This window comes from Anolis sagrei, chromosome Y, assembly GCF_037176765.1.
Source record: "Anolis sagrei isolate rAnoSag1 chromosome Y, rAnoSag1.mat, whole genome shotgun sequence".
NCBI classification, from domain to species: Eukaryota; Metazoa; Chordata; class Lepidosauria; order Squamata; family Dactyloidae; genus Anolis; species Anolis sagrei.
The window spans coordinates 29,646,160-29,671,026 of NC_090035.1; the positions used below are offsets into that span (position 1 = coordinate 29,646,160).

At 42.7% G+C, this 24,867-nt stretch overlaps 1 protein-coding gene across 2 annotated transcripts in view; it reads left to right on the plus strand.

Moving 5' to 3' along the window:
- Nucleotides 1–2,289: 2,289 nt before the first annotated feature.
- The window catches only part of LOC137095440 (protein archease-like), a 60,773-nt gene continuing 38,195 nt past the window's right edge, over nt 2,290–24,867 (plus strand). The window contains exons 1-3 of one of the 2 annotated variants that reach the window (XM_067462114.1): nt 2,290–2,405; nt 2,654–2,776; nt 4,190–4,214. In XM_067462114.1, coding sequence (XP_067318215.1) covers nt 2,668–2,776; nt 4,190–4,214 — 134 coding nt within the window. In that variant the 5' untranslated portion in view covers nt 2,290–2,405; nt 2,654–2,667. Of the gene's footprint in view, nt 2,406–2,447; nt 2,561–2,653; nt 2,777–4,189; nt 4,215–24,867 lie in introns of those variants that run through there. The other variant, XM_067462113.1, reaches the window with a different exon arrangement.

Consider the following 24,867-nt stretch of genomic DNA (forward strand, 5'->3'; position numbering starts at 1 on the left):
ACCCTGAAACCCTGGACTGCAAACAAACATTTAATACAAAGCAAATAAAGTTGGAGCTCCTGGTACAGCCGTACCAGCACAGTGGGCATTGATCTTGAGTTTGGTCATTGATCTTGAGCTGTAGTTCACATACATCCAGAGAGAACTGTGGACTCAAACAAAGATGGATCTGGACCAAACTTGGCATGAATACTCCATATGCTTAAATGTGAGTACTGACTGAGTTTGGGGAAAATAGACCTTGACATTTGGGAATTGTAGTTACTGGGATTTATAGTTGACTTACAATCAAAGAGCATTCTGAACCCCACCAATGACAGAATTCCCACACAGAACCCTCATGACCAACAGAAAATACTCAAGGCCATCCAGACCAACTCCCTTCACCAGGGCAAAAAAACGTAATCAGAGCCCTCCTGACAAAGAGTCATCCAGCCATAGATATAGATCAAGGGTCCTCAAACTAAGGCCCAGGGGCCGGATACGACCCTCTGAGGTCATTTACCTGGCCCTCACTCAGGGTCAACCTAAGTCTGAAATGAATTGAAAACACACAATAACAACAATCCTATCTCATCAGCCAAAAGTAGTCCCACACTTCCCATTGAAATACTAATAAGTTTATATTTGTTAAAATTGTTCTTCATTTTAATTACTGTATTGTTTTAAAGGATTTTTTTTGCACTACAAATAAGATATGTGCAGTGTGCATAGGAATTCTAGATAGATAGATAGATAGATAGATTGATATGATTCACGCACATAGTATGATAGATTTGAAAAGGACCCCAAAAAAAGAACAATTATATGTTGCATGTTCCAGAGTAGGCAAATCAGACAAAGAAACAGCAAAAAATACTGTTTACCCACAAGCATAAAAAAATTACATATATTAGAAACCAAAACTTTCTCATTACTTTATTTTCCAGATCACCAGACTGGGCCACTGCAACGCGTGGCAGGGGACGGCTAGTCTGTGAATAATACTCAGACTTGCTAGGTGCCCCCTTGTGCCAAAACCTGCTACTGTCCCTTTAAGAGGCAACCAGAAAGAGGCCCTTCTTTGCCGCCTGGTCCAAAGCTGAGCAGCACGGAGACAGAGAGAGGCTGCCAGCCGTGTCCTCCACCGCTTCCCATTCATTTTTCCTTAACAACCATTGATTTAATTTAATTTTATCTTAGAACTAGCTTTACCCGCCACGCGTTGCTGTAGCCAACCTTCTCTCCCTCTTTCTCCCCTTCTTTCATTTCCTTTTCTTCTTTCCTTTCTTCCTTCTCTACCTGTTTACTTCCTTCCTTAGCTTTTTGCTCCCATCCTTCCTTCTCTTTATTTCTTTCCTTTCCTCCCTCTTTCTCTCCTTCTTTCTCTTCTTCCTTTGCTCCGTCTTTCCTCCCTTCCCTTTTTTCTTTCCTTCTCTCCTCCTTCCTTCTCTTCCTCTTTCCTTCCTCCTCCCTTTTTATTTTCCTTCCTCTTTCTCTCCTTTCTTCCCTCTCTCTTTCCTTCCTTCCTTCGCTCTTGACTTCCAGACTTCCTTTTCTTTCTTTCTTTTCTTCCCTCCCTTTCTCTTCTTCCTTTGCTTTTTTCCTCTCTTCCCCTTCCCAAATTCCCCTTCCTTCCTTCCTTTTGACACTTCCCCTTCCCTTTCTTCTTTTTTCTATCTTTCTTTCCTTTCCTCCTTCCTTCCTTTCTCCCTTCTTTCCCATCCTCCTTCTCTCTCTGTATTCTTTCTTTCCTACCTTTCTTCATTCATATACCTTCTCAACTTCTCCTTCCTTCCTTCATACACCTTCCCTCCCTCCCTCCCTTCCTTTCCTTCCTTCCTTTCTCTGTTCTTTCCCATCCTTCTCTCCCTTTCTTCTTTCTTTCCTTCCTTTCTTCTTTCATATACCTTCTCAACTTCTCCTTCCTTACTTCCTTCATACACCTTCCCTTCTCTCCTTTCTTCTTCCTTCCTTTCTCCCTTCTTTCCCATCCTCCTTCTCTCCCTTTCTTCTTCCTTTTCTTCCTTTCTTGTTTCATATACCTTCTCAACTTCTCCTTCCTTCCTTCCTTCCTACACCTTCCCTTCCCACTTTTCTTCTTTCTTTCCTTCTTTCATTGCTTCCTTGCTATTTACACCCCTTCCCCTCATTTCTGTCCTTCCCTCTCCCGCTTCCTTCCCTCCTTCCCCTTCCTCACCGATGGCGGAGACAGACGGCGGTGTGCGGGGGCGGCCTGGGTCGGGCGTTGCGGTGGCCGATGGGCTGTCCTCGGCAGAGCTGGGCCGCGGCCTCTCCCGGCCGGGCCAGGAAGGTGCGCAGCGGGGGCCTGCCGGGCAGCCTCCGCAGGTCGCGCAGCATCCTGGCCCCCAGCGAGCACATCCGGACGAGCTCCAACTCCCAGGCCAGGGCTTCAGCGTCAGCAGGTAGGCCGCATTCTAGAACTGCAGTTCCCAGAGTGCATTGCGTGTGTACTTCCTCCCCTGGGCACTGCGCATGCTCAGTTGGTTTTTGTAATTGTGAGTTAGTTGAAATGTTGTTTGGAATTTTGATTCTTGTTGTGCATACCTTGTGGGTTGAGGTATGTGCACGGCAAATGTGGTGAGTTTTTGTCGGGGGGGGGGGTTGCATTTTGCTGTTCCGTTGAACGCCCTTTCCCATTTTATATATATAGAAGAAAGATAGAAGATGGCTCTCAGTGAAGCTACGGAGCTGGACAATTACCGGGATTACAATTTAACCGAGGACCAGAAGATCATTAAAGCAAAATATGCGCCTATTTCGAAAAAGTACGAATGTGAGTCTTTCCCTTCGTATTCCCTTGTTCCATTTGAAAAGGGTGTAATTCCTGATTTATTAATTAGGTGCCAAGAAATTCGGGCTGGGTTGATCTACAGTTAAACCTATCTATCTATCTATCTATCTATCTTGCTTTCTCTCAAAGGAGACTCAACGCAGCCAAACACAATCACACAATCACACAATGTTTAAACCCAATTCATAACACTAAAATAGAATTAAATATGGGACTTATTTGAAGCCAGTGAAATCATGAAAACAATTTCTTTAAAACCTGTGAAATATAGACATAACTCCAAGGAAAACAATGGGAAAGTTGGAAATGGTTTGGTGAGAGGCTATTATTATTATTATTATTATTATTTGATACATAACAAGATTAGTACACAGCAGACAAGATCACTATTCTGGCTGTTGTATTGGATCACACATAAGACACTTCCCAAGTGTCTAGGACTGTGATATATCACCGAATAATGTGTGTAGATTCAAGTAGAGTGGCCTTTTGCAGCTGACAGATGGTAATTTTGTCAGCGCTGATTGTTTTTAAGTGCAAGCCAAGGTCTTTAGGCACTGCACCCAGTGTGCCAATCACCACTGGGACCAGCTTGACTGGGTTGTGCCAGTCTTTGTAGTTCTGTCTTTAAATCCTCATATTGTGTCAGCTTTTCCAGTTGCTTCTTGTCAATCCTGGTATTGCCTGGGTTGCAACATTGACAATCCATACTTGTTGTTATTATTATTATTATTAGCAATATTTTTACTTTATTTATTGATTGATTTATATCCCTCTATCTCCCCATATGGAGACTCAAAGCAACTCACAATTACAAACATTACAATACAACTTAAAACATACACATATGCAACAATAAACAGTATTACCATTATATATTATTGTATATTATCAGTACTATTATAATTAATATGTTAGTGTTATTTTAACAGTATTATATATTATTATATTGTATAATTATTATATTGTATTATATATATGGAATTCCCAATGGTGGGAGAAAGATCTCTTGTCTGCTTGAGGCAAGTGTGAATGTTGCAATTTGCCACCTTTATTAGCATTTAATGGCCTTGTAGCTTCAAAGACTGGCTGATTCCTACCTGGAGGAATCCTTTGTTGAAGGTGGTAGCTGCCCTGATTGTTTCATGTCTGGAATTCCTCAGATTTTCTGAGTGTTGCTCTTTATTCACTCTCCTGATTTTAGAGTTTTTTTAAAAATACTGGTAGCCAGATTTTGTTCATTTTCATGGTTTCCTCTTTTCTGTTGAGAATGTCCACATGCTTGTGTATTTCAATGGCTTCTCTTAAAACATCATGAAGATGTTTTGTCTGCCCACTTATTGTTCCTTTTTAAGAAGTCTTTTAAATAATTTCTCGTTTTTGTTCCCCCTGTAGATTTGGATCATACGGCTGATGTACAGTGAGTTTTGACTTATATAATAATAATAATAATCATAATCATAATCATAATAATCATAATCATATGTTGCCTGCCTCTCCTCACCTCTCAAGACAGGGTACAATGTAGTTATAATGTCCAGATATACCATACACCAGTGCTTCCCAGCCAGTGGATCCCCAGGTGTTTTGGCCTACAACTCCCAGAAATCCCAGCCAGTTTACCAGCTGTTAGGATTTCTGGGAGTTAAAAGCCAAAATATCTGGGGACCCACAGGCTGAGAACCACTGCCACAAACTATCATTACAAGAAGAAAGGAAGCAATATTGGTAGGTATTGCATGTTCCCTTCTGCTCCTCTCAAAGCAGAAACTGTGACTCATTCTCTATTCCGTCAATTGTGCTCTGATGGTGAATCACCATTGAGCATAATTTAACTGATAATATGATTCCATCCTAATTCAGCCAACATAGTCTCTGGACATATAGAAAATAAGAATGTATTTTCTGGTAAATCGCAATCAATTTTTAACTCTGCCTATTGTATTTTAATCTTGGTTTCTGTGTATTTTAATATGTGTGTTTTATAGAAATATGTTTTAATATATGCACTTTATTTAATGTATTGGATGATGATGATGACGTATTTTAACTACGTTGTGCCCCACCTCAAACCATAAGGAGAGACAGATAACAAATAAATAATAATAATAATAATAATAATAATAATTATTATTATTATTATTATTATTATTTAAGTGATGATGATAGTAATAACAATCACAATAACAACAATAATATATGGTTTTGCTGCCTGTCTTTTCTCAAGGCAGGGTACAAAACAGTCAAAACACATCAACATAAAATACATGTGTGTGTGTGTGTGTGTGTGTGTCGGAACCCAGAGGCCTTAAAGAGCCAGACACAGGAGTATATCCAAAACAATAGTTTATTAAAGCAAAGTAAACAGGACTCAGAGACACTTGTTTCAGCGCCTCTGGTCAAAACTCAAAGTTTGTCACAATTTCCAGCTTAAAAAATGACTCAGAAAATAAACCAGATTAAACTGGCAAAAAATCCGGATTAAACAAGAGTTCTTGCAAAACGCACCAAAATCACACCGTTCAAAGAAAACAAGCAAACAAAGAGCCATGAAGAGAAGCCGTCATCCAGTAGCAATCCAAAATCGAAGGAATCCCAGTTGAAAGTTCCAAAGTCCAGAAGGCAGTGTCATCTTCAGAAACAGTTCGAAGTCAAGGAGAGGGGAAATCCGCACTTACGGAAATCCAAGCCGGTCGGTACATGAAGCAAACAGCAACCTGCAGATCCAGGACCCAAGTCCAACAGGAAAGCGGCGGCGACAAAACCCAAGGCACGAAACCAACACTTTGCCTACTGCAAAGTTCTGTCATTTAGTGCCTTCATTTATCTTACAGCTCATCATCCGATGATGAGCTGCCCTCCACCCCATCCTCATCACTATCAGCTGGCTTAGCTTCTACAGCTGAATGCCAACGCCCATCCCTCCAACTCTTCCACCTCTTGTCAAGACTTAGGTCTCCCCATGATTCCATAGTATCACCAGATTGCCAATCCCCACCACCTGAAAACCCCGCAAAAGTGTCACTGGACGTTGGTTGAGTACACACATTCTGAACCTCCTGTACCTTGGTTCAATCCAGTAGTTCCTCTTCATCCCCATCATTCCCAGAAAAACCCATTAAATCCTCTTCCTCTGTGGGAGCAGTAAGTATGTCCCGGATCTTCTTTCTCTGACGCTCCTCGTCTGACTCCTGCTCTCGAGTAATCCTCTTAGTGCCTCTATTCCCATCTGTATCTCCTTCCTCCTCCTCACTCATTTCACTCTCAGAGAAACCTCCAAAGGATTCTTCATCAGTGGGTGACATAAGTATCTCCCAAATTCTCTTCCTTTGCTGTTCCTCATCTAACACCTGGGCACCTCATTTCCCTCCTCTACCACTCCTACTACCAGTTGCAGTGTTGCCAACAGACTCTACTACAACAGTGTGTGTGTGTATATATAATGCACCACTATAAGATGTATGTATGTGTATGTGTGTGTATATATATATATACTAGCTGTCCCCTGCCACGCGTTGCTGTGGCCCAGTCTGTTAATCTGGGAAACAAAGTAATGAGAAAGTGTTGGTTTCTAATATATATAATTCTGCTTGTGAGTAAACAGTATTTCTTGCTGTGTCTTTGTCAGTGTTGATGTGGAGAATGTCTGGTTTGCCCACTCTGCAACATGCAACATATCATTGTCCTTCTTTAAGGGTTCCTTTCAAATCTATGATACTATATCTCTCTGTTTATGAATCATATCTATCTGTCTGTCTGTCTATCTATCTATCATCTATCTATCTATCTATCTATCTATCTATCTATATCAATGGCTGGATGGCTCTTTGTCAGGAGGGGTTTGATGACATTTTCTTGTCCTGATGGAGTTGGATTGGATGGTCTTAAGTACTTTCTGTTGGTTGTGGAGGTTCTGAGTGGGAAGTCTGCCCGGATTCTGTCGTTCATGGGGTTCAGAATGCTTGTTCAGAACTGTGAATCCCAGTGACTACAACTCCCAAATGTGAAGGTCTCTTTCCCCCAAACTCCATCTGTGTTTATATTTGGGCATATTGAGTATTCGTGCCAAGTTTGGTCCAGATCCATCATTGCTTGAGTTCACAGTGCTCTCTAGATGTAGGTGAACTACAACTCCCAAACTCAAGGTCAATGCTCAGCAAACCCTTCTAGTGTTTTATGTTGGTCATGGGAGGCCTGTGTGCCAAGTTTGGTTTGATTCCATCGTTGGTAGAGTTCAGAATGCTCTTTGATTGTAGGTGAAATATAAATCCCAGCAACTACAACTCTCAAATGACACATCATAATTTTTGAGTGATCATAGAATTATAGAATCAAAGAGTTGGAAGAGACCTCATGGGCCATCCAGTCCAACCCCCTGCCAAGAAGCAGGAATATTGCATTCAAATCACCCCTGACAGATGGCCATCCAGCCTCTGTTTAAAAGCTTCCAAAGATGGAGCTTCCACCACACTCCGGGGCAGAGAGTTCCACTGCTGAACAGCTCTCACAGTCAGGAAGTTCTTCCTCGTGTTCAGATGGAATCTCCTCTCTTGTAGTTTGAAGCCATTGTTCCGCGTCCTAGTCTCCAAGGAAGCAGAAAACAAGCTTGCTCCCTCCTCCCTGTGGCTTCCTCTCACATATGTATACATGGCTATCCTATCTCCTCTCAGCCTTCTATTCTTCAGGCTAAACATGCCCAGCTCCTTAAGCCGCTCCTCATAGGGCTTGCTCTCCAGACCTTTGATCATTTTAGTCGCCCTCCTCTGGACACATTCCAGCTTGTCAATATCTTTCTTGAATTGTGGTGCCCAGAATTGGACACAATATTCCAGGTGTGGTCTAACCAAAGCGGAATAGAGGCGTAGCATTACTTCCCTGGATCTAGACACTATGCTCCTATTGCTGCAGGCCAAAATCCCATTGGCTTTTTTTGCCGCCACATCACATTGTTGGCTCATGTTTAACTTGTTGTCCACGAGGACTCCAAGATCTTTTTCACACGTACTGCTCTCGAGCCAGGCGTCCCCCATTTTGTATTTTTGCATTTCGTTTTTCCTGCCAAAGTGGAGTATCTTACATTTGTCACTGTTGAACTTCATTTTGTTAGTTTCGGCCCATCTCTCTAATCTGTCAAGATCGTTTTGAATCCTGCTCCTGTCCTCTGGACTATTAGCTATCCCTCCCAATTTGGTGTCATCTGCAAACTTGATGATCATGCCTTCTAGCCCTTCATCTAAGTCATTAATAAAGACGTTGAACAGGACCGGGCCCAGGACGGAACCCTGTGGCACTCCACTTGTCACTTCTTTCCAAGATGAAGAGGAAGCATTGGTGAGTACCTTCTGGGTTCGTCCATTTAACCAATTACAGATCCACCTCACCGTAGTTTTGCCGAGCCCACATTGGACTAGTTTGTTTGCCAGAAGGTCATGGGGGACCTTGTCGAAGACCTTACTGAAATCCAGGTACGCCACGTCCACGGCATTCCCTGCATCTATCCAGCTTGTAACTCTATCGAAAAAAGAGATCAGATTAGTCTGGCATGACTTGTTTTTGATAAATCCATGTTGACTATTAGCGATGACCGCATTTGTTTGTGTTTGCAGATCACTTCCTTAACAATCTTTTCCAGAATCTTGCCTGGTATCGACGTGAGGCTGACCGGACAGTAATTGTTTGGGTCATCCTTTTTTCCCTTCTTGAAGATTGGAACCACATTGGCCCTCCTCCAATCTGCTGGAACTTCTCCCGGTCTCCAAGAACTCTCAAAGATGATTGCCAATGGTTCTGAAATGACTTCCGCTAGTTCCTTCAGTACTCTTGGATGTAGTTGATCTGGCCCTGGGGACTTGAACTCATTCAGAGTGACCAGGTATTCCTGGACAACTTGTTTTCCAATTTGGGGTTGGATGTCTACTCCATCTTGCTGAGCTTGAAGATGACCTTTTTGTGAGAAGACCGAGGCAAAGAAGGCATTAAGTAGTTCTGCCTTTTCCCTACCCCCTGTCAGCATTGCCCCATCTTCTCTTCGAAGAGGCCCTATCGCCTCCTTGTTTTTCCTTTTTCTACTGACATAAGAAAAGAAGCCCCTTTTATTGTTTTTAATGTCCCTGGCAAGCCTGAGCTCGTTTTGTGCTTTAGCCTTGCGGACCTTTTCCCTACAGGTGTTGGCTATTTGTTTGAATTCTTCTTTGGTGATTTCTCCCATTTTCCACTTCTTGTGCATGTCTCTTTCGTGTTTTAGTACAGTTAGAAGTTCTCTGGACATCCATTCTGGCTTCTTTGCACTTGTCCTATTCTCTTTGTTGGCACAGTTTGCAATTGTGCCTTGAGTATTTCACTCTTGAGAAATTCCCATCCATCTGTAATTCCCTTATCTTTTAGTATCTGTGTCCATGGAATGCTGCTCAGCGTTTCCTTCATTTTTTGGAAATCCGCTCTCCTAAAGTCCAAAATTTGGGTTTGACTTGTCTTCGTTTTGGCCTTCCTTTGTACCTCAAATTGCAGGAGCACATGGTCACTTGCCCCTAAGGATCCTACCACTTCAACCGCATCGATCGGGTCCTCCGCATTTGTTAGGATGAGATCAAGAGTAGCCAACCCTCTTGTTGCCTCTTCTACCTTCTGGACCATGAAATTGTCTGCAAGGCAAGCACGGAATTTGTTGTACCTTGTACTCTTGGCCGAGTTTTTTTTCCAGCAAATATCAGGATAGTTGAAATCGCCCATGACTACTACATCTCTTCTCTGTGCCTGTTTGGTCAACTGTTGGCAGAAGACTTCATCCAGTTCTTCCTCCTGGCTTGGAGGTCTGTAGTAGACGCCTACAACGAGATCCTTTTGAGTCCCAGTTCCCTTGATTTTTATCCAGATGCTTTGAAGCTGGTTTCCCAGATTGCTGTCTTGCATCTCTTCTGCAGCATAAGAGTTTTTGAGATATAAGGCTCCTCCGGCTCCTCTCCCCTTTGTTCGGTTTCTGTGAAAGAGGTTATAGCCCTCAATGTCTACATTCCAGCAATAGGAGTCATCCCACCAGGTTTCAGTGATGCCTATGATATCATATTTTTGGTATTGTGCTAAAAGTAGGAGTTTGTCTTGTTTATTTCCCATGCTCTGTGCAGTAGTGTAAAGGCATGTGAACCCCTGAGATCTTCCCTTGATCTGTTTAAATAGGATTATAGTGCTTTTGTTACTTGGTCCTCATGTTTGTGCAGCCCTCCATTTAGCCTTCTGGCGGATCGCTGACATTGTGGGTAAGGTAGTGTTCGCAAGGCTGTTATCCCCCTCACCCGGTAGACCTAGTTTAAAGTGTGCATAATGAGATTTGCGAGTCTGTGAGCAAAAAGGTATTTTCCTACTTGTGTGAGATGTACCCCATCCCTTGCCAGTAGGCCATCCTCCTGGAAAAGCATGCCATGGTCATGGAAGCCAAAGCGTTCCTCCTGACACCATTTCCTAAGCCAGTCATTGACCTGTACTATTTTTCTGGCCCTTGTAGAACTGTGTCTTCCAACTGGGAGGAGGGATGAAAAGACCACCTGTACATTAGATTATTTTAGCTTTGTTGCGAGAGCTCGAAAACATTTATGATCTTTTGAAAAGTATGCCTAGCAATATCATTGGTTCCTACATTAATCAACATGAGAGGAGGACGGTGATGGGGCTTGAGGAGCCTGGTGAGCCTCTGAGTGATATGGTGTATTTTTGCCCCTGGTAGGCAGCATATTTCTCGAGCCATCCCATCTGGTCTGGAAATGACGGCTTCCGTTCCTCTAAGGAGGGAGTCGCCTACTACCAAGACCTGTTTACTTTCAGGATTGACAGGGTCCCTTTTGTGCAATGTACTGTGTAGGTCCCCAGAAAAGTGATCCTGTTGATGTGAATTATGTAGGTGTAAAGTGTTGTTCTCCTCCTCAACATCCCCGGTGCATTCGTCAAGGACATTCCATTGAGATTCGTCCAAGAGCCTATTGTTCTCCTGTATGTGTTCCTGTTGCACCTGGTGTATGGCTGGGGATGGTACACCTGCGTGATTGTGTAAGTGTGAATGTTGTGAAGTGTTGTCCCAGTCAGGGCTATCCCCCGCACACTGATCAAGGATGAGCCACTGTTCAGTATCTAAGCCATTCCGGTCTTCCCCAAAATGCTGTGTTTCTTGGTCAAGTGTTAGTTGTGTGAGAATTTGGAATCTACTGGGCAGAGGTATTCTGAGGAGTCTTCCGGGTCCTATGTTTCTTTCTAAAGGTGACATGCCTCCAAGCTTGAGGGTTGTCCATAACGGAGGTGATCTCCTCTTGAGCCTCCCCATAATGTTGGTGTGATATGGGCTGCGTGTCTAGGACAGTGTGGTGTGTGGTGTCTAAGAACGGCTCAAGTTCCTGAATGTCCTTAAGGGTCTTAATACGGTCCTCAAGTTGTTGGATCCTCTGCTCCATGTGAGTGATCTGTTTACACTTGGGGCAGATGTAATTGAGTAATTGTTGTGTGAAAAAGCTGAACATGCCACAGCTTGTGCATGGGACAGGAAGATGTTGTGTTTGTTCCATCTGCAGGCTGCTAATGACCTTCTCTTGGTGTGTGTTTTATGTTGTTGTCTGTATGCGGGGTGAAAAGTGTAGGTTAGTGATGGCCACTCCTTGTGTTGTGAGATGTTTTGTTGACAAATTTGGTGTGATTTCATTCATTGGTTCTTTTGTTGTTAAGGTACTCATTATGCACAGAGCATGGCTGGAATCACTGGGTTGTTGTAGGTTTTTCAGGTAGGAAGAGACCTCCAAGGGTCATCCAGTCCAGCCCCTTCTGGCAAATGGGAAAAGCACAATCTAACCACTCCTGAGACATGGCTAATTCAATCTCAGAATAATAATAATAATAATAATAATAATAATAATAATAATAAATAAATAAATCCTAGGATAGGAAGAGACCTGCAGGGGACCTGCAGTCCAGCCCCTTTAGGGAAATGGGAGAAGCGCAATCTAACCACTCCTGACAGATGGCCAGCCTCCGTTTAATAATAATAATAATAATAATAATAATAATAATAATAATAATGGAGAGGAAGAGACCTCCAGAGGCCATCTAGTCCAGCCCCCTTTGACATAAGGGAAAAGCACAATCTAAACACTCCTGAGAGATGACCATTCAACCTCATAATAATAATAATAATAATAATAATAATAATGAAAGAATGCTAGCATAGGAAGACACTTGAAGGGGCCATCCAGTCCAGCCCCTTTTGGCAAATGGGAGAAGCACAATCATAGAATCATAGAATCATCATAGAATCAAAGAGTTGGAAGAGACCTCATGGGCCATCCAGTCCAACCCCCTGCCAAGAAGCAGGAATATTGCATTCAAATCACCCCTGACAGATGGACATCCAGCCTCTGTTTAAAAGCTTCCAAAGAAGGAGCCTCCACCACACTCCGGGGCAGAGAGTTCCACTGCTGAACGGCTCTCACAGTCAGGAAGTTCTTCCTAATATTCAGATGGAATCTCCTCTCTTGTAGTTTGAAGCCATTGTTCCGCGTCCTAGTCTCCAAGGAAGCAGAAAACAAGCTTGCTCCCTCCTCCTTGTGGCTTCCTCTCACATATTTATACATGGCTATCATATCTCCTCTCAGCCTTCTCTTCTTCAGGCTAAACATGCCCAGTTCCCTAAGCCGCTCCTCATAGGGCTTGTTCTCCAGACCCATGATCATTTTAGTCGCCCTCCTCTGGACACATTCCAGCTTGTCAATATCTCTCTTGAATTGTGGTGCCCAGAATTGGACACAATATTCCAGATGTGGTCTAACCAAAGCAGAATAGAGGGGTAGCATTACTTCCTTAGATCTAGACACTATGCTCCTATTGATGCAGGCCAAAATCCCATTGGCTTTTTTTGCCGCCACATCACATTGTTGGTTCATGTTTAACTTGTTGTCCATGAGGACTCCAAGATCTTTTTCAGACGTACTGCTCTCGAGCCAGGCGTCCCCCATTCTGTATCTTTGCATTTCATTTTTTCTGCCAAAGTGGAGTATCTTGCATTTGTCACTGTTGAACTTCATTTTGTTAGTTTTGGCCCATCTCTCTAATCTGTCAAGATCCTTTTGAATCCTGCTCCTGTCCTCTGGACTATTGGCTATCCCTCCCTGTAGAGATGTATTTATTATAAAGTGTTATTTATAATGTGTTTAAATCTGTATTTATAATGTTTATTATAAAGTGTTATCTATAATGTGTTTGAATCTGTATTTAGGGATTACATTTGTTGCCAGGGCCTAGCTGAGAGAGATAGGTTGCCATGGTGACAAGACAAGGCAGCAGAGGAGGTGGGCGGAGCTTAAAAAAAAAGGTTTGAAAGTGTCAGTAAATTTCCAGTCAGGAGGAAGAGACCCTGAGGAGAAGAGCAGAGCCAGTTAAGGGCTCTGGGAAATAGCAGAGTCAAGAAAGGACTCTGGGAAAAGTAGTTTAGTCCGGTGGACGAGACCCGGGGAAGAGGTTAAGAGTGTTGTGAAGCTGTGAGAATTCAGTAGTTCTTAGAATTTGTGAATATTTCTTCAGCAAGAGAGCTGAAGGTGTTACCTTGTTAGATTGCTTAGGTTAAAGAATCTAACAGAGGGGGTTTAAAGGATCGCCAGTAAGGAAAGACTGGTGATCAGTGGTTTGTTCCGAGTATAGGGCAAACAGTGTGGATATTCACAATAGGGAACTCTGAAGTAGTATAAGCACTTCACTAAAGAAGGAGTTTGTAGAATTGTAACATCAGAAGCCTGTATGTATCTCAAACCAGCCATTTTGTAACATCAAGCCTTGTGCCAAGTTCAAATTCTCAAAACTGCAACAATTACGTTCTGTTAACAATAAAACTTGTTCTCTTTATATTTCAAACCTGCCTCCTCCATTGCTTTTATGCTTGGTGCATTCTACACTACCAAGGTCACCTCACAACACAACTAAAGATAAACAGAGACATAAACCAGCGTCTCTAAACATATTGGTGGCAGCTTAATTGATATCTAAAAGAAGGTTCCTCACAGAATATTGGTGGCATTAAAGAAGATTAATACTTCCTCACACTCCCAATTTGGTGTCGTCTGCAAACTTGATGATCATGCCTTCTAGCCCTTCATCTAAGTCATTAATAAAGATGTTGAACAGGACCGGGCCCAGGACGGAACCCTGCGGCACTCCACTTGTCACTTCTTTCCAAGATGAAGATGAAGCATTAGTGAGCACTCTCTGTGTTTGTCCACTTAACCAATTACAGATCCACCTCACTGTAGTTTTGCCTAGCCCACATTGGACTAGTTTGTTTGCCAGAAGGTCATGGGGGACCTTGTCGAAGACCTTACTGAAGTCCAGGTACGCTACATCCACGGCATTCCCCGCATCTACCCAGCTTGTAGCTCTATCGAAGAAAGAGATCAGATTAGTCTGGCATGACTTGTTTTTGATAAATCCATGTTGACTATTAGCGATGACTGCATTTGTTTCTAAGTGTTTGCAGACCGCTTCCTTAACAATCTTTTCCAGAATCTTGCCCGGTATCGACGTGAGGCTGACCGGACGGTAGTTGTTTGGGTCATCCTTTTTTCCCTTCTTGAAGATTGGGACCACATTGGCCCTCCTCCAATCTGTTGGAACTTCTCCCGGTCTCCAAGAACTCTCAAAGATGGTTGCCAATGGTTCCGAAATGACTTCCAAAATGACAATCGAACCACTCCTGACAGATGGCCAGCCTCAGTTTAATAATAATAATAATAATAATAATAATAATAATAATAATGGAGAGGAAGAGACCTCCAGGGGCCATCTAGTCCAGCCCCCTTTGGCATAAGGGGAAAGCACAATCTAAACACTCCTGAGAGATGACCATTCAACCTCATAATAATAATAATAATAATGAAAGAATGCTAGCATAGGAAAAGACTTGAAGGGGCCATCCAGTCCAGCCCCTTTTGGCAAATGGGAGAAGCACAATCTAACCACTCCTGACAGATAGCCAGCCTCAAGTTAATAATAATAAATATATATAAACAATAATAATTGTTCCGTCTCCCAGGAGACTGGGTTTATTGTCTTTTTGGGTTGCTTAAATTGGTTGCCCCTTGCCTTTCGCCTAGGCCTCTGCAGCCTCTGCAAAGGCCTAAAAAGTTAGCAGCCAGAGGCAGGAAAGCCAGTTTTCAGGCCCTCTGCAATAATTGGCCAAAGAGTAGCTCTTTGGGCCCGCCCCTGTTTCCAGGATAGAAGCAGCCATTTTGGAGGTCTCCCTGCCCCTTCAGTTTTAGGAAGAATCCATGATGTGCTGTTGGCAGACAGGTACCGCAGAAAATACCATTGTAAAAACAATTGAGTTTAATTTAGTTATAGATAGATTTATTGAGTAATTTAGTATAATAGATTAATTGAGTTTGAGTTTAATTGAGTTTAATTGAGTCATAGATAGGGAACAATTGAATATAGATACAATTTATTAATATAGATGGAGTTTATTACTTATTGATTGTTTTGTAATATTGATAAGCTGAGCCAAGTCTATCAGGACTTCGTGAATAAATACCCTGTTTATTGTTTAAAATTGAAGTGGACTCAGTTATTCCAGAAAGCTTAATCTGCCTAAAGATAGACCCCAGCAGTTTCGCCCAGACATAGATAGCAGCATGTCAAAGTTTTATTTTAAAGCGTCTGGGCGTAACGGCACAGTTTTTACATAGGTAGCGGGGTTTTTTTCCGCCTGAGGCTAGCCGGTTTTGCCATAAAGACTTTAGTTTTAGTTGGTCTGTTGCAGTGAAGCTTGCTGCCAGACTGAAAGAAAGTGAAGGAGCAGGGCTCCATTCTCTCACCCTTCGCTGTCCCCTGCTCTTTGGCTCGCGTGTGCACGCGTGGCCCAGCGGCTGCCTCTGGGTTTGCACAGCTGTGCAGAACCCAGCAACCCTCAGAGCTCTTCGGCGGTAGGCCTTGAATCGCAGAGCTCCAGCGGCAGTTCTTTTGGCTCGCACAGAGGCGTGGAGCCCAGCAGAACCAGGTCAGAATCCGGACGGGCCTGGCAACTCCGCTGCAGGATCTTGGCTGGAATAGTCGGCCAGAGGTGGCTCACCAGGATCTCGGCTGGAATAGTCGGCCAGAGGTGGCTCACCAGGATCTCGGCTGGAATAGTCGGCCAGCGGTGGCTCACCCGGATCTCGGCTGGAATAGTCGGCCAGCGGTGGCTCACCAGGATCTCGGCTGGAATAGTCGGCCAGCGGTGGCTCAACAGGATCTCGGCTAGAATAGTCGGCCAGCGGTGGCTCAACAGGATCTCGGCCGGAATAGTCGCCGGCGGTGGTTTGCCTCTTCGCCCTTCGGTGGTGACCTCCCTTCACAGCGGGGAGAAGGAGTTTCTTCTTTCCTCCCTTCCAGAGCCAGCCTTCGAGCCACGGAGCATGAGGTGTTTGAAAATTTGGTGAAGCCGCCATCTTAGCAGCTTGCGTCATTCGACCAAAGAAGGTTCCTCCCTCTTAATTTTTGCAAAGTATAGTTTTCAATTGATATATAGTGCTGCGTTAACATGCTGTACTTTGTATTTTATTGCATATTTTATTTGTATTTTATTGCATATTGCATTTGCCTTTGCATAATTCATTGCATTTGCTTTTACTGTAAGTTTAAATTGCTGTGCATTGTGCTATATACTGCATTTGCTTTTGTATAATTTAATTGCTGTAAGGGTTCATAATGTCTGTGCAATCTCAAAAGGGTGCAAGTGAGATGCCTACTGCTGAAGCAGAAAGTAAAAGGCCCCAAAGAGTTAAACACTAGGCCTGGGTAACAACGGAAAAATTTGTTTCTAAAATCGATTCGTTTTTTGGGGATTTTTGCGTTTCGTTATTTAAAATAATTACAAAATTTTCCTTTTTAAAAGTTGGGTATTTACGAAATTTCGTTATTATTAACGAATCGATTCGTTAAGATGGCGGGGGCCCCGCGCATGCGCAAATCACTTCCAAAACTTTGTTATTGAAACGGGGTCGATTCGTTAAGGTAATAACAAATCGATTCGTAAAAATGGCGAAGCGATTGCGCATGCACAAAAACGACCTCCGAAACTTCGTTATTAAAAACGAATCGATTCGTTATTAGGATAATAACGAATCGATTCGTTAAAATGGCGGACGCGATTGCGCAATGCTAAATGCTCTATAAACAAAATAATTTTATAAAATAAATCAAATAAAATAATCAAATCAAATAAATCAAATAAAATAATCAAATAGAACAAGATATTAAGATATTAAATAAAAAAGTAATAAGATAAAGTAGCCAAAACTGAGTCAAATAATATAATGAAATAAACAATAATATAATAATTAAATTTAAATAAATATAAATAAATATAAATAATAATAATAATTTATAAATAATAATAATAAATATTAATAATAAATAATATAAAATTATATAATATATAGTAATATAAAATAAAATAATATAATAATATATTATTATATATATAAATGAAATAAATAATAATATAAAATATAAATATTTAAATAAAATATAATTAAATTTATAAAATATTTATAAAATATAATTATAAATAATAATAAAAATAATATATAAAATTGAATTATAAATTATTAATAATATATAAAAATAATGTTATTATAAAAACTTAGAAAGTAAATATAAGAAATAAATAAAGAAAAAGTAACAGAAAGTAACAGAAATTGCACTTTGAAAAAACTCTGAAAATTATCTGGGAAGTATTGCATACATACTAATTTCTGTAGCAGTATTGCAAGTTAAGTAAGAAGGACCAATTCCCACTGGGTGGGTGGGTGGTTGGTTGGTTGGTTGGTTGGCTTCAAAATCGAAATAATTAAGTATATAATTTAGAAATTAATTTATAAATGCAAAAACATTACATATCAGTCCCCTAGTGAGACAGCCTCTAGGACCTCCTGGGGGGGGGGGGCTTGACCCTGCCCCCCCCCCCCCCAGGGTAGGCTGCCTTTTTGCCTGCTGTGAGAAGGCCAAAACCCTTTCTCGGCCTGCCCCCCCCCCCCCCCCGGGATTGGCTGCCTGCTGCTTGATTGCATGTTGCCTGGGAGATGATGGCTCTCCACCAGCCATCACCTTCCAGGCAACATGCAATCATGCAGTATGGTGGAACTGGAAGGTTTTCGCTGATTTGTTCAGTTCACCTCCTGGCACCATGGTACAATACAATATCCCGAATCACAAAACTTTCTCTCGAACAGTCATTCCCACTTTGTTCGAGGGATGCAAGCAACGTCTCAGAACCCTGTTGAACAAATCACAACTCGTCCATGTACATTTCACCTCAGACATCTGGACGAGCACGGGAGGAGGGCATTCCTATTTGTCCCTGACCGCTCACTGGTGGGAGACGGAGGGTTGCCTAGACTCGGGTCATCATTGGGCACCCTTGTCACTGGAGGTGATCGATACGGATCACAGGGCCGACACCATTTCTGAGTACTTGAGAGACTGGATGCGGCATACTCATTCCGGTGGTACTAACTCGGGATTCATGGTCACAGACGCAGGAAGGAACATGATCTGGGCGGTCGAAAGTGCCGGCTTCTCAAACGTAACATGCATGGCGCACTTGCTGCATAACTGCGTAAAAGATGGCTTCAAGGGGCCCGATGAGAACAGCGCCACCACCGTCACTCAACTCATTGACCGCTGCCGCAGAATCGCGGGCTTCTTCCACCGTAGCTCTAAGTCCGCAAAACTGGAGTGCCTGCCACAACACCGGTTACTGCAGGATGTCTCAACCCGCTGGAACTCCACCTACATCGTGTTGGAGCGCATGGTGGAGCAACAGAGGGCAGTCCACGCTGTCTCACTATCAATTGCGGCTCCGATAAACAAGCTGGTCCCCAACAACCAGGAGTGGATGACCATCAGTCAGGTGGTCGAGATCCTAGAACCATTCAAATTAGCCACCGAAAATCTTTCGGCACAGAAAGCACTACTCAGCCATGTGGTCCCTGTCGTCCTGCATTTGAAGAGGCATTTGGAGTCGCTGGGTGGACAAAGTACATTGCAATCGTCACCCTCCAACGTAACTCGCTCGACCCCCTTGCTGTGGAAAAGCTGGTCTTCTTGAAGGCCAACTTGCCAGTTTTGGGCTATCCTCAGATTGATTTTGATAGCACGGACCCGTAGATCACTACAGCTTTTTTTTTTTAAAGTCGCTGGGTGGGCTAAGTACATTGCAATCCATGGCTGGGCCCCTGTTGACTCCACAGGCTCAGGAGGTGGTCAGAAAGTTGACTTTCGCCATCCGTAAACGTCTTCACATTTGTCTTTGGTGAAACAAAAGCTGTTTCACCCAGTTGTTGTGTGTCCTGTGGCTGTTTTTGCCCCACTACAGGGCAAGCATTTTGATAATTTTCTTTTTTAAAACTTATTCTGCTAAATATTTCTTTTATTCTTAAAAAAAAATTAAAAATATTTTTTTAAAAAGAAAACACTGCTGCACATTTGCCTTTGGTGAAACAAAAGCTGTTTCACCCAGTTGTTGTGTGCCCTGTGGCAGTTTCGCTCCACAACAGGGCAAGCATTTCATTTGTGTAGTTCCAACCAGTGCGGCCCTTCTGCTGCGACCCCCAGTTGAAGACTTAAAGCCAATTGACACACATATTAACCACAATGACCCGGTTTATGTTCTTGCAAGATTTGGGGGAGGACAGACAATGGCTTAAGGGAAGTTTACTAGGGCTGGGCGGTTTCGTTCGTTAAAATTGTATTTCGTAATTTTTTGGGGGTTTTTTTAATAAAGAATTGATTTTGGTTTTTCTTTTAACCAGGAAGTGTGTCTTAAATTTCAAAGCAGCATCCACCATCTTTGAAACGACTTCCGCCAGTTTCGGAAGTGACGTTACAGATGGTAGGATGCTGGGAGCGCTGGTAGCCAATACGGGGTTAGTAAGGGCGGCCATTGCCCTTTAAAAGCGGCTGCGCGTCCGTGTGGCAGCAATGTAGCTGGGGAAGCGAGGGTGGACGGAGGGCTTTTTCTTGCGCAAGTGGTGGGGCTTTGGCGTGCATGGGGCTGGGGACAGGGAGCTTGTAGCTGTCTGCCTCCCAGTCCCTGACTGTGGCTTGTGCTGGCCTTTTTTTGGGAGGGGAAGCATTGGGTTAAATTGATCTTTTATTATTATTGTTTTTATTTGTAATATTTATTAACAATTATTAATTACTTTTAATTCATTATAACGAAATAATTTCTTTTCTTTTTTTTCTGAAACTGGTGGAAGTTGTTTCAAAGATGGCGGATGCCGTTCCTCTTTTTTGGTGCCAAGGGGATTTCTCCCTGGTAATAAGTGTGTTTTGGAAATCCCGTGTTCTTTGCTTTTCTGTTAACTCAAAAGTAGTTACTTACAACCAGTGACTGTCTGCGGCCTTTGTGGCCCATTTTGGTCCAGCCCTTTTTGAAATATAATTGCCAGATAATTTGCAAGATAATTTGGCCATCATTTAATATCTTCATAGTTTGTTTCAACAGGAGCAGGGAGGGAACAACTGGGGAAAGGGTGTATGAAAGGGAGTTGCGGGGGGAAGCATACACAGGAGTAGAGGAGTGCCTCTTTTCCGGGCACTCCAGAGGCGATGCCCAACAAACAGTTAAGGAGTCAAAGGCCAATAATACCCTTCCCAGCCTTAACCAAGTCCTCCCAGGGGGGGTCATTGACCCCCCGGTAGTGTCTCTCTACAGTCATCTTTCACAGCATATCAGTCGCGCTCCAGTGAGACTGCCTGCAAGGGGCGGCCGGTAACGACTGGGGAAAGGGTGTATGAAAGGGAGTTGGGGGGGGGGAAGTGTACACTGAGGTACAGGAGTGCCTCTTTTCCGGGCACTCCAGAGGCGATGCCCAACAGGCTGAAAGGGGAAAAAGGAAAAAAAAACAGGGGCACAGAGAGATTGAAGCCAAGAATACAGTGACCATGCTCTAGGTATGCTGCAGCATTCGATCGGAGGAGAAAACCAACACTGTTTGGGATGTCAAAGAGAAGAGGAAGAAACCAGGTGCCAGCTATGCGTAGAAAATGTCATCCAAAGACAAAGGAAACTTCTGAGAACATCACTGTGTGGCAACACAAAGCAAAGTAAACTTGATTTTCAATGTTCCCACATTGATTTTCCCGAATTGATTTTCAAGAAGGGCAGGAAAACAGTGGGGCACTGTATTACAAAATGATACACTGCAATAAGTAAATAAAGTAAGTAAAAAAGTAGTTTCCAAAAAGCACTGATTGCCAGGGATAAATCCCCTTGGCAACCAAAACAAAGGATCAACACTACACTACTAAAGTACTAACTATTTATTTATAATTATTTGTAATTTTTATTTGTAATTTTTTTTATTTTTTTGGTAATTTTTAAAAAAAAATTATAATATTTTTAATTATATAATAATATTATATAACGCTAAAATAAATTGTTAAAAATAAAAATCAACTAAATGCTTGCCCTCCCAAGATTCAGTAAGGCAAGCAACAGCCACTGCCAGGGACTGGGACTTCTCCGTGTCCCCAGCCCCAAGCAATCAGTGCTACCAGTTGAAGGAAAAAAGAACCCAAAAAGGCAGTCACAAAGGCAATGTTGTTCCCACATACAGCAGGCAATAGTAATTTTAGGCAACACAAAGCAAAGTAGACTTGATTTTCAATGTTCCAATGTTCCAAAATAATGCGTGGGGCTCTCCATCAAACTTCATAGGAACGTTCGTAAATTTCATTAAGTTCTGGGTGGGATGGGCATACCAAGCTGCCTTGGCTATCTCCCAGGGAGGAAAAAAAATAAAGAGTACTGAAAAAATGTAGCAGCTCTGTTCTCTGATAAATAATACATGCAAGTCCCTTCATTTCTAATGGGTTTTTTCATTTTTTGTTTGTTTTTTGGGTGGTTTTTTTGTGGTTTTTTGTGGGTTCTTTTGTGGGTTTTTTTCTGGTTTTCTTGTGGGGTTTTTTTGTTTTTTTGTTTTGTTTTTTGGGGGATTTATTTCTTGTTTTTTGTGGGGTTATTTCTGTTTTTGTTTTTTTAAAATTAAATAAATATATAAATAAATAATAGCAGCAGTTTTTTGTGAGTTTCTTTGTTTTCCTTTTTAAATAATTAAATAAATTAAAAATACATAAATAATAGCAGCTGTTCTCTAATAAATACTAAAATAACAATATACATGCAAGTCCCTTCATTTTTAATGGGTTTTTCCTAAGTTTTTTTGTGGTTTTTTTTGGGGGGGGGGTTGTTTTTTTGGGGGGGGTTGTGGTTTTTTTCAGGTTTTCTTGTGGTTTTTTTGTGGATTTATTTCTTGTTTTATGTGGTTTTTTGTTTTGTTTTTTTTTTTAAAATTAAATAAATATATAAATAAATAATAGCAGCAGTTTTTTGGTGAGTTTCTTTGTTTTCCTTTTTTTATTTATTTATTATTTATTTATTTGATGCACTTATTAACCGCCATTCTCAGCCCATAAGGGTGACTCATGGTGGTGTACAGTACACATAAAGACACTTACAAAAGCCAGTTTCAACAACATATAAACAATACAACAAATTACAAACTACACTAAAAATCCGCTTCGTCTCTTAGTGGAATCATAGCCAGTCTCATATTCCTTGTTCCATTCCAGTTCTCATTACCGTATTGTTTTGTTGTTTAGCACTTAATTAAATGCCCTCTCGAACAGCCATGTCTTAAGGCTTTTTCGAAAGGACATGAGGGAGGGCGCCTGTCTGATGTATGCAGGGAGAGTGTTCCACAGCCGGGGGGCCAGCACCGAGAAGGCCCTCTCCCTCGTCCCCGCCAGCCGTGCCTGTGATGCAGGCGGGATCGAGAGAAGGGCCTCCCCAGACGATCTCAAGGTCCTCGTGGGCTCGTAGGCCAAGATGCGGTCGGAAAGGTATTTTGGGCCGGAACCGTTTAGGGCTTTGTAGGCCAAAACCAGCACCTTGAATTGGGTCCGGTAGCAAATCGGCAGCCAGTGGAGCTGGGACAACAAGGGCGTTGTGTGCTCCCTGCCACCCGCTCCAGTTAGTAACATGGCTGCCGCTGATCTCTAATAAATATTAAAATAAAAATATACATGCAAGTCCCTTCATTTTTAATGGGTTTTCATAAGTTTTTTTGTGGTTTTTTGTGGGGGGTTTTCTTGGTTTTTTTGGGGGGAGGGTTTGTGGGTTTTTTCAGGTTTTCTTGTGGTGTTTTGTTTTTTTGTGGATTTATTTCTTGTTTTATGTGGTTTTTTGTTTTGTTTTTTTTAAAAAAATTAAATAAATATATAAATAAATAATAGCAGCAGTTTTTTGGTGAGTTTCTTTGTTTTCCTTTTTTAAATAATTAAATAAATAAATAATAGCCGCTGTTCTCTAATAAATATTAAAATAAAAATATACATGCAAGTCCCTTCATTTTTAATGTGTTTTTCATTAGGTTTTTTGTGTGTGGTTTTTTTGTGGTTTTGTTATGAGGTAGGTAGTTTATGGCTAAGGGAGTTGGGGGGAAAGTGTACACAGGAGTAGAGGAGTGCCTCTTTTCCGGGCACTCCAGAGGCAATGCCCAACAGGCTGAAAGGGGACCGGCAGGGAATGACTGGGGAAAGGGTGTATGAAAGGGAGTTTGGGGGGGGGGGGGAGGGTTCCAGAGTAATTGCAGTGCTTGTATTTGGATAGATCCAACTGATCCAGACTCACATTTTTCTTCACTCTATTACAAAATGGATCTGTATTTGATTGTAAAATAATTTAATTTCAAATCATTAACGAAATACAAAATTATCGAACGAAAACGGCCAAGCCTACTAAGTCTTTCAAGGTACCCAAATGGGTACCGTGGTTGGATCTTGCGATCGAGCTGGCGGTCTGCCGCGAGGCAAGCTACCGCCAGTCCCAGCCCCTGCCTCTCGGCGCTCCCCCCGTGCTCTTAAATGAGTGTCTCTGTAGTCCGAAGCGTTTACTTTGAAAAAATTAGTGTGTTCAAAGCAGGCCACTCGCATTAATCAAGAAGGAAAGTCGGAGATTTTTGTTTTTTTGTGTATTTATTTCTTGTTTTTTGTGGTTATGCATATTTTCTATTTAGAGGTGCCTGTGGAGAGGTCCAGCTTGCTTTCGAAAGAGAAACTTGCCTAAAAGTCGCCATTAAAATCATCAATAAAAAGAAGTGCTTCCACGAAAATGTAGAGAGGACGGCGCTCCCCCGATGCTCTTAAATGAGTGTCCCTGTGGTCCGAAGCGTTTACTTTGAAAAAATTAGTGAAAGCTAAGGGCATGCAAACACTGGTTGAAACTGACAGCAGGCAATACTTATATTAGAAAAGCCCTATGCCTGTCCCTCTTTTCTGGGCACCCCAGAGAAAGTAGGCTGAGAAGTGCACCCCAGAGGTGATGCCCAACAGCTGCCTTTTTGCCTGCTGTGAGAAGGTCAAAACCTTCCTGGTCTTCTCCATGCCCTCCCGGGGGGGGGGGGGATAGGACATTCACAGCATCTTTCACTGCATCTTTCACAGCATCTCAGCCGTCCCCCAGTGAGACAGGCTGTAAGTCCTCCCGGGGGGGCTGGGGCTCTTGACCCTGCCCTCGGGATTGGTTGCCTTTTTGCCTGCAGTGAGAAGGCCGAAACCTTCCCAGCAAATTCCATGTCCTCCCGGGGGGGGGGGGCATTGGACATTCAAATCCCCCCCCCCAGAGTGTCATGCTGTGTACTTATCTTTCACAGCATCTAATCCCAGCCGTCCCCCAGTGAGACCAACTGTACGACCTCCCGGGGGGGAGCTTGACTCTGCCCCCCTGGGAATGGCTGGCTGCCTGCTTTGTGAAGGCCAATTCCTTTCCCAGCATTCTCCAAATCCTTTCAGGGGGTGGCCTTGACCCTGCCCCCTCCCCCCGGGATTGGCTGCCTTTTTGTCTGCTGTGGGAAGGCCAAGACCCTTCCCGGCCTTCTCCCATGCCCTCCCGGGGGGACATTGGTCAGTGCCCCCCCGGGAGTGTCATGGTGTGCACTTATCTTTCACAGCATATCAGCCGTCCCCCAGTGAGGCAGTGAGACAGTGAGACAGACTGTAAGCACATGCTT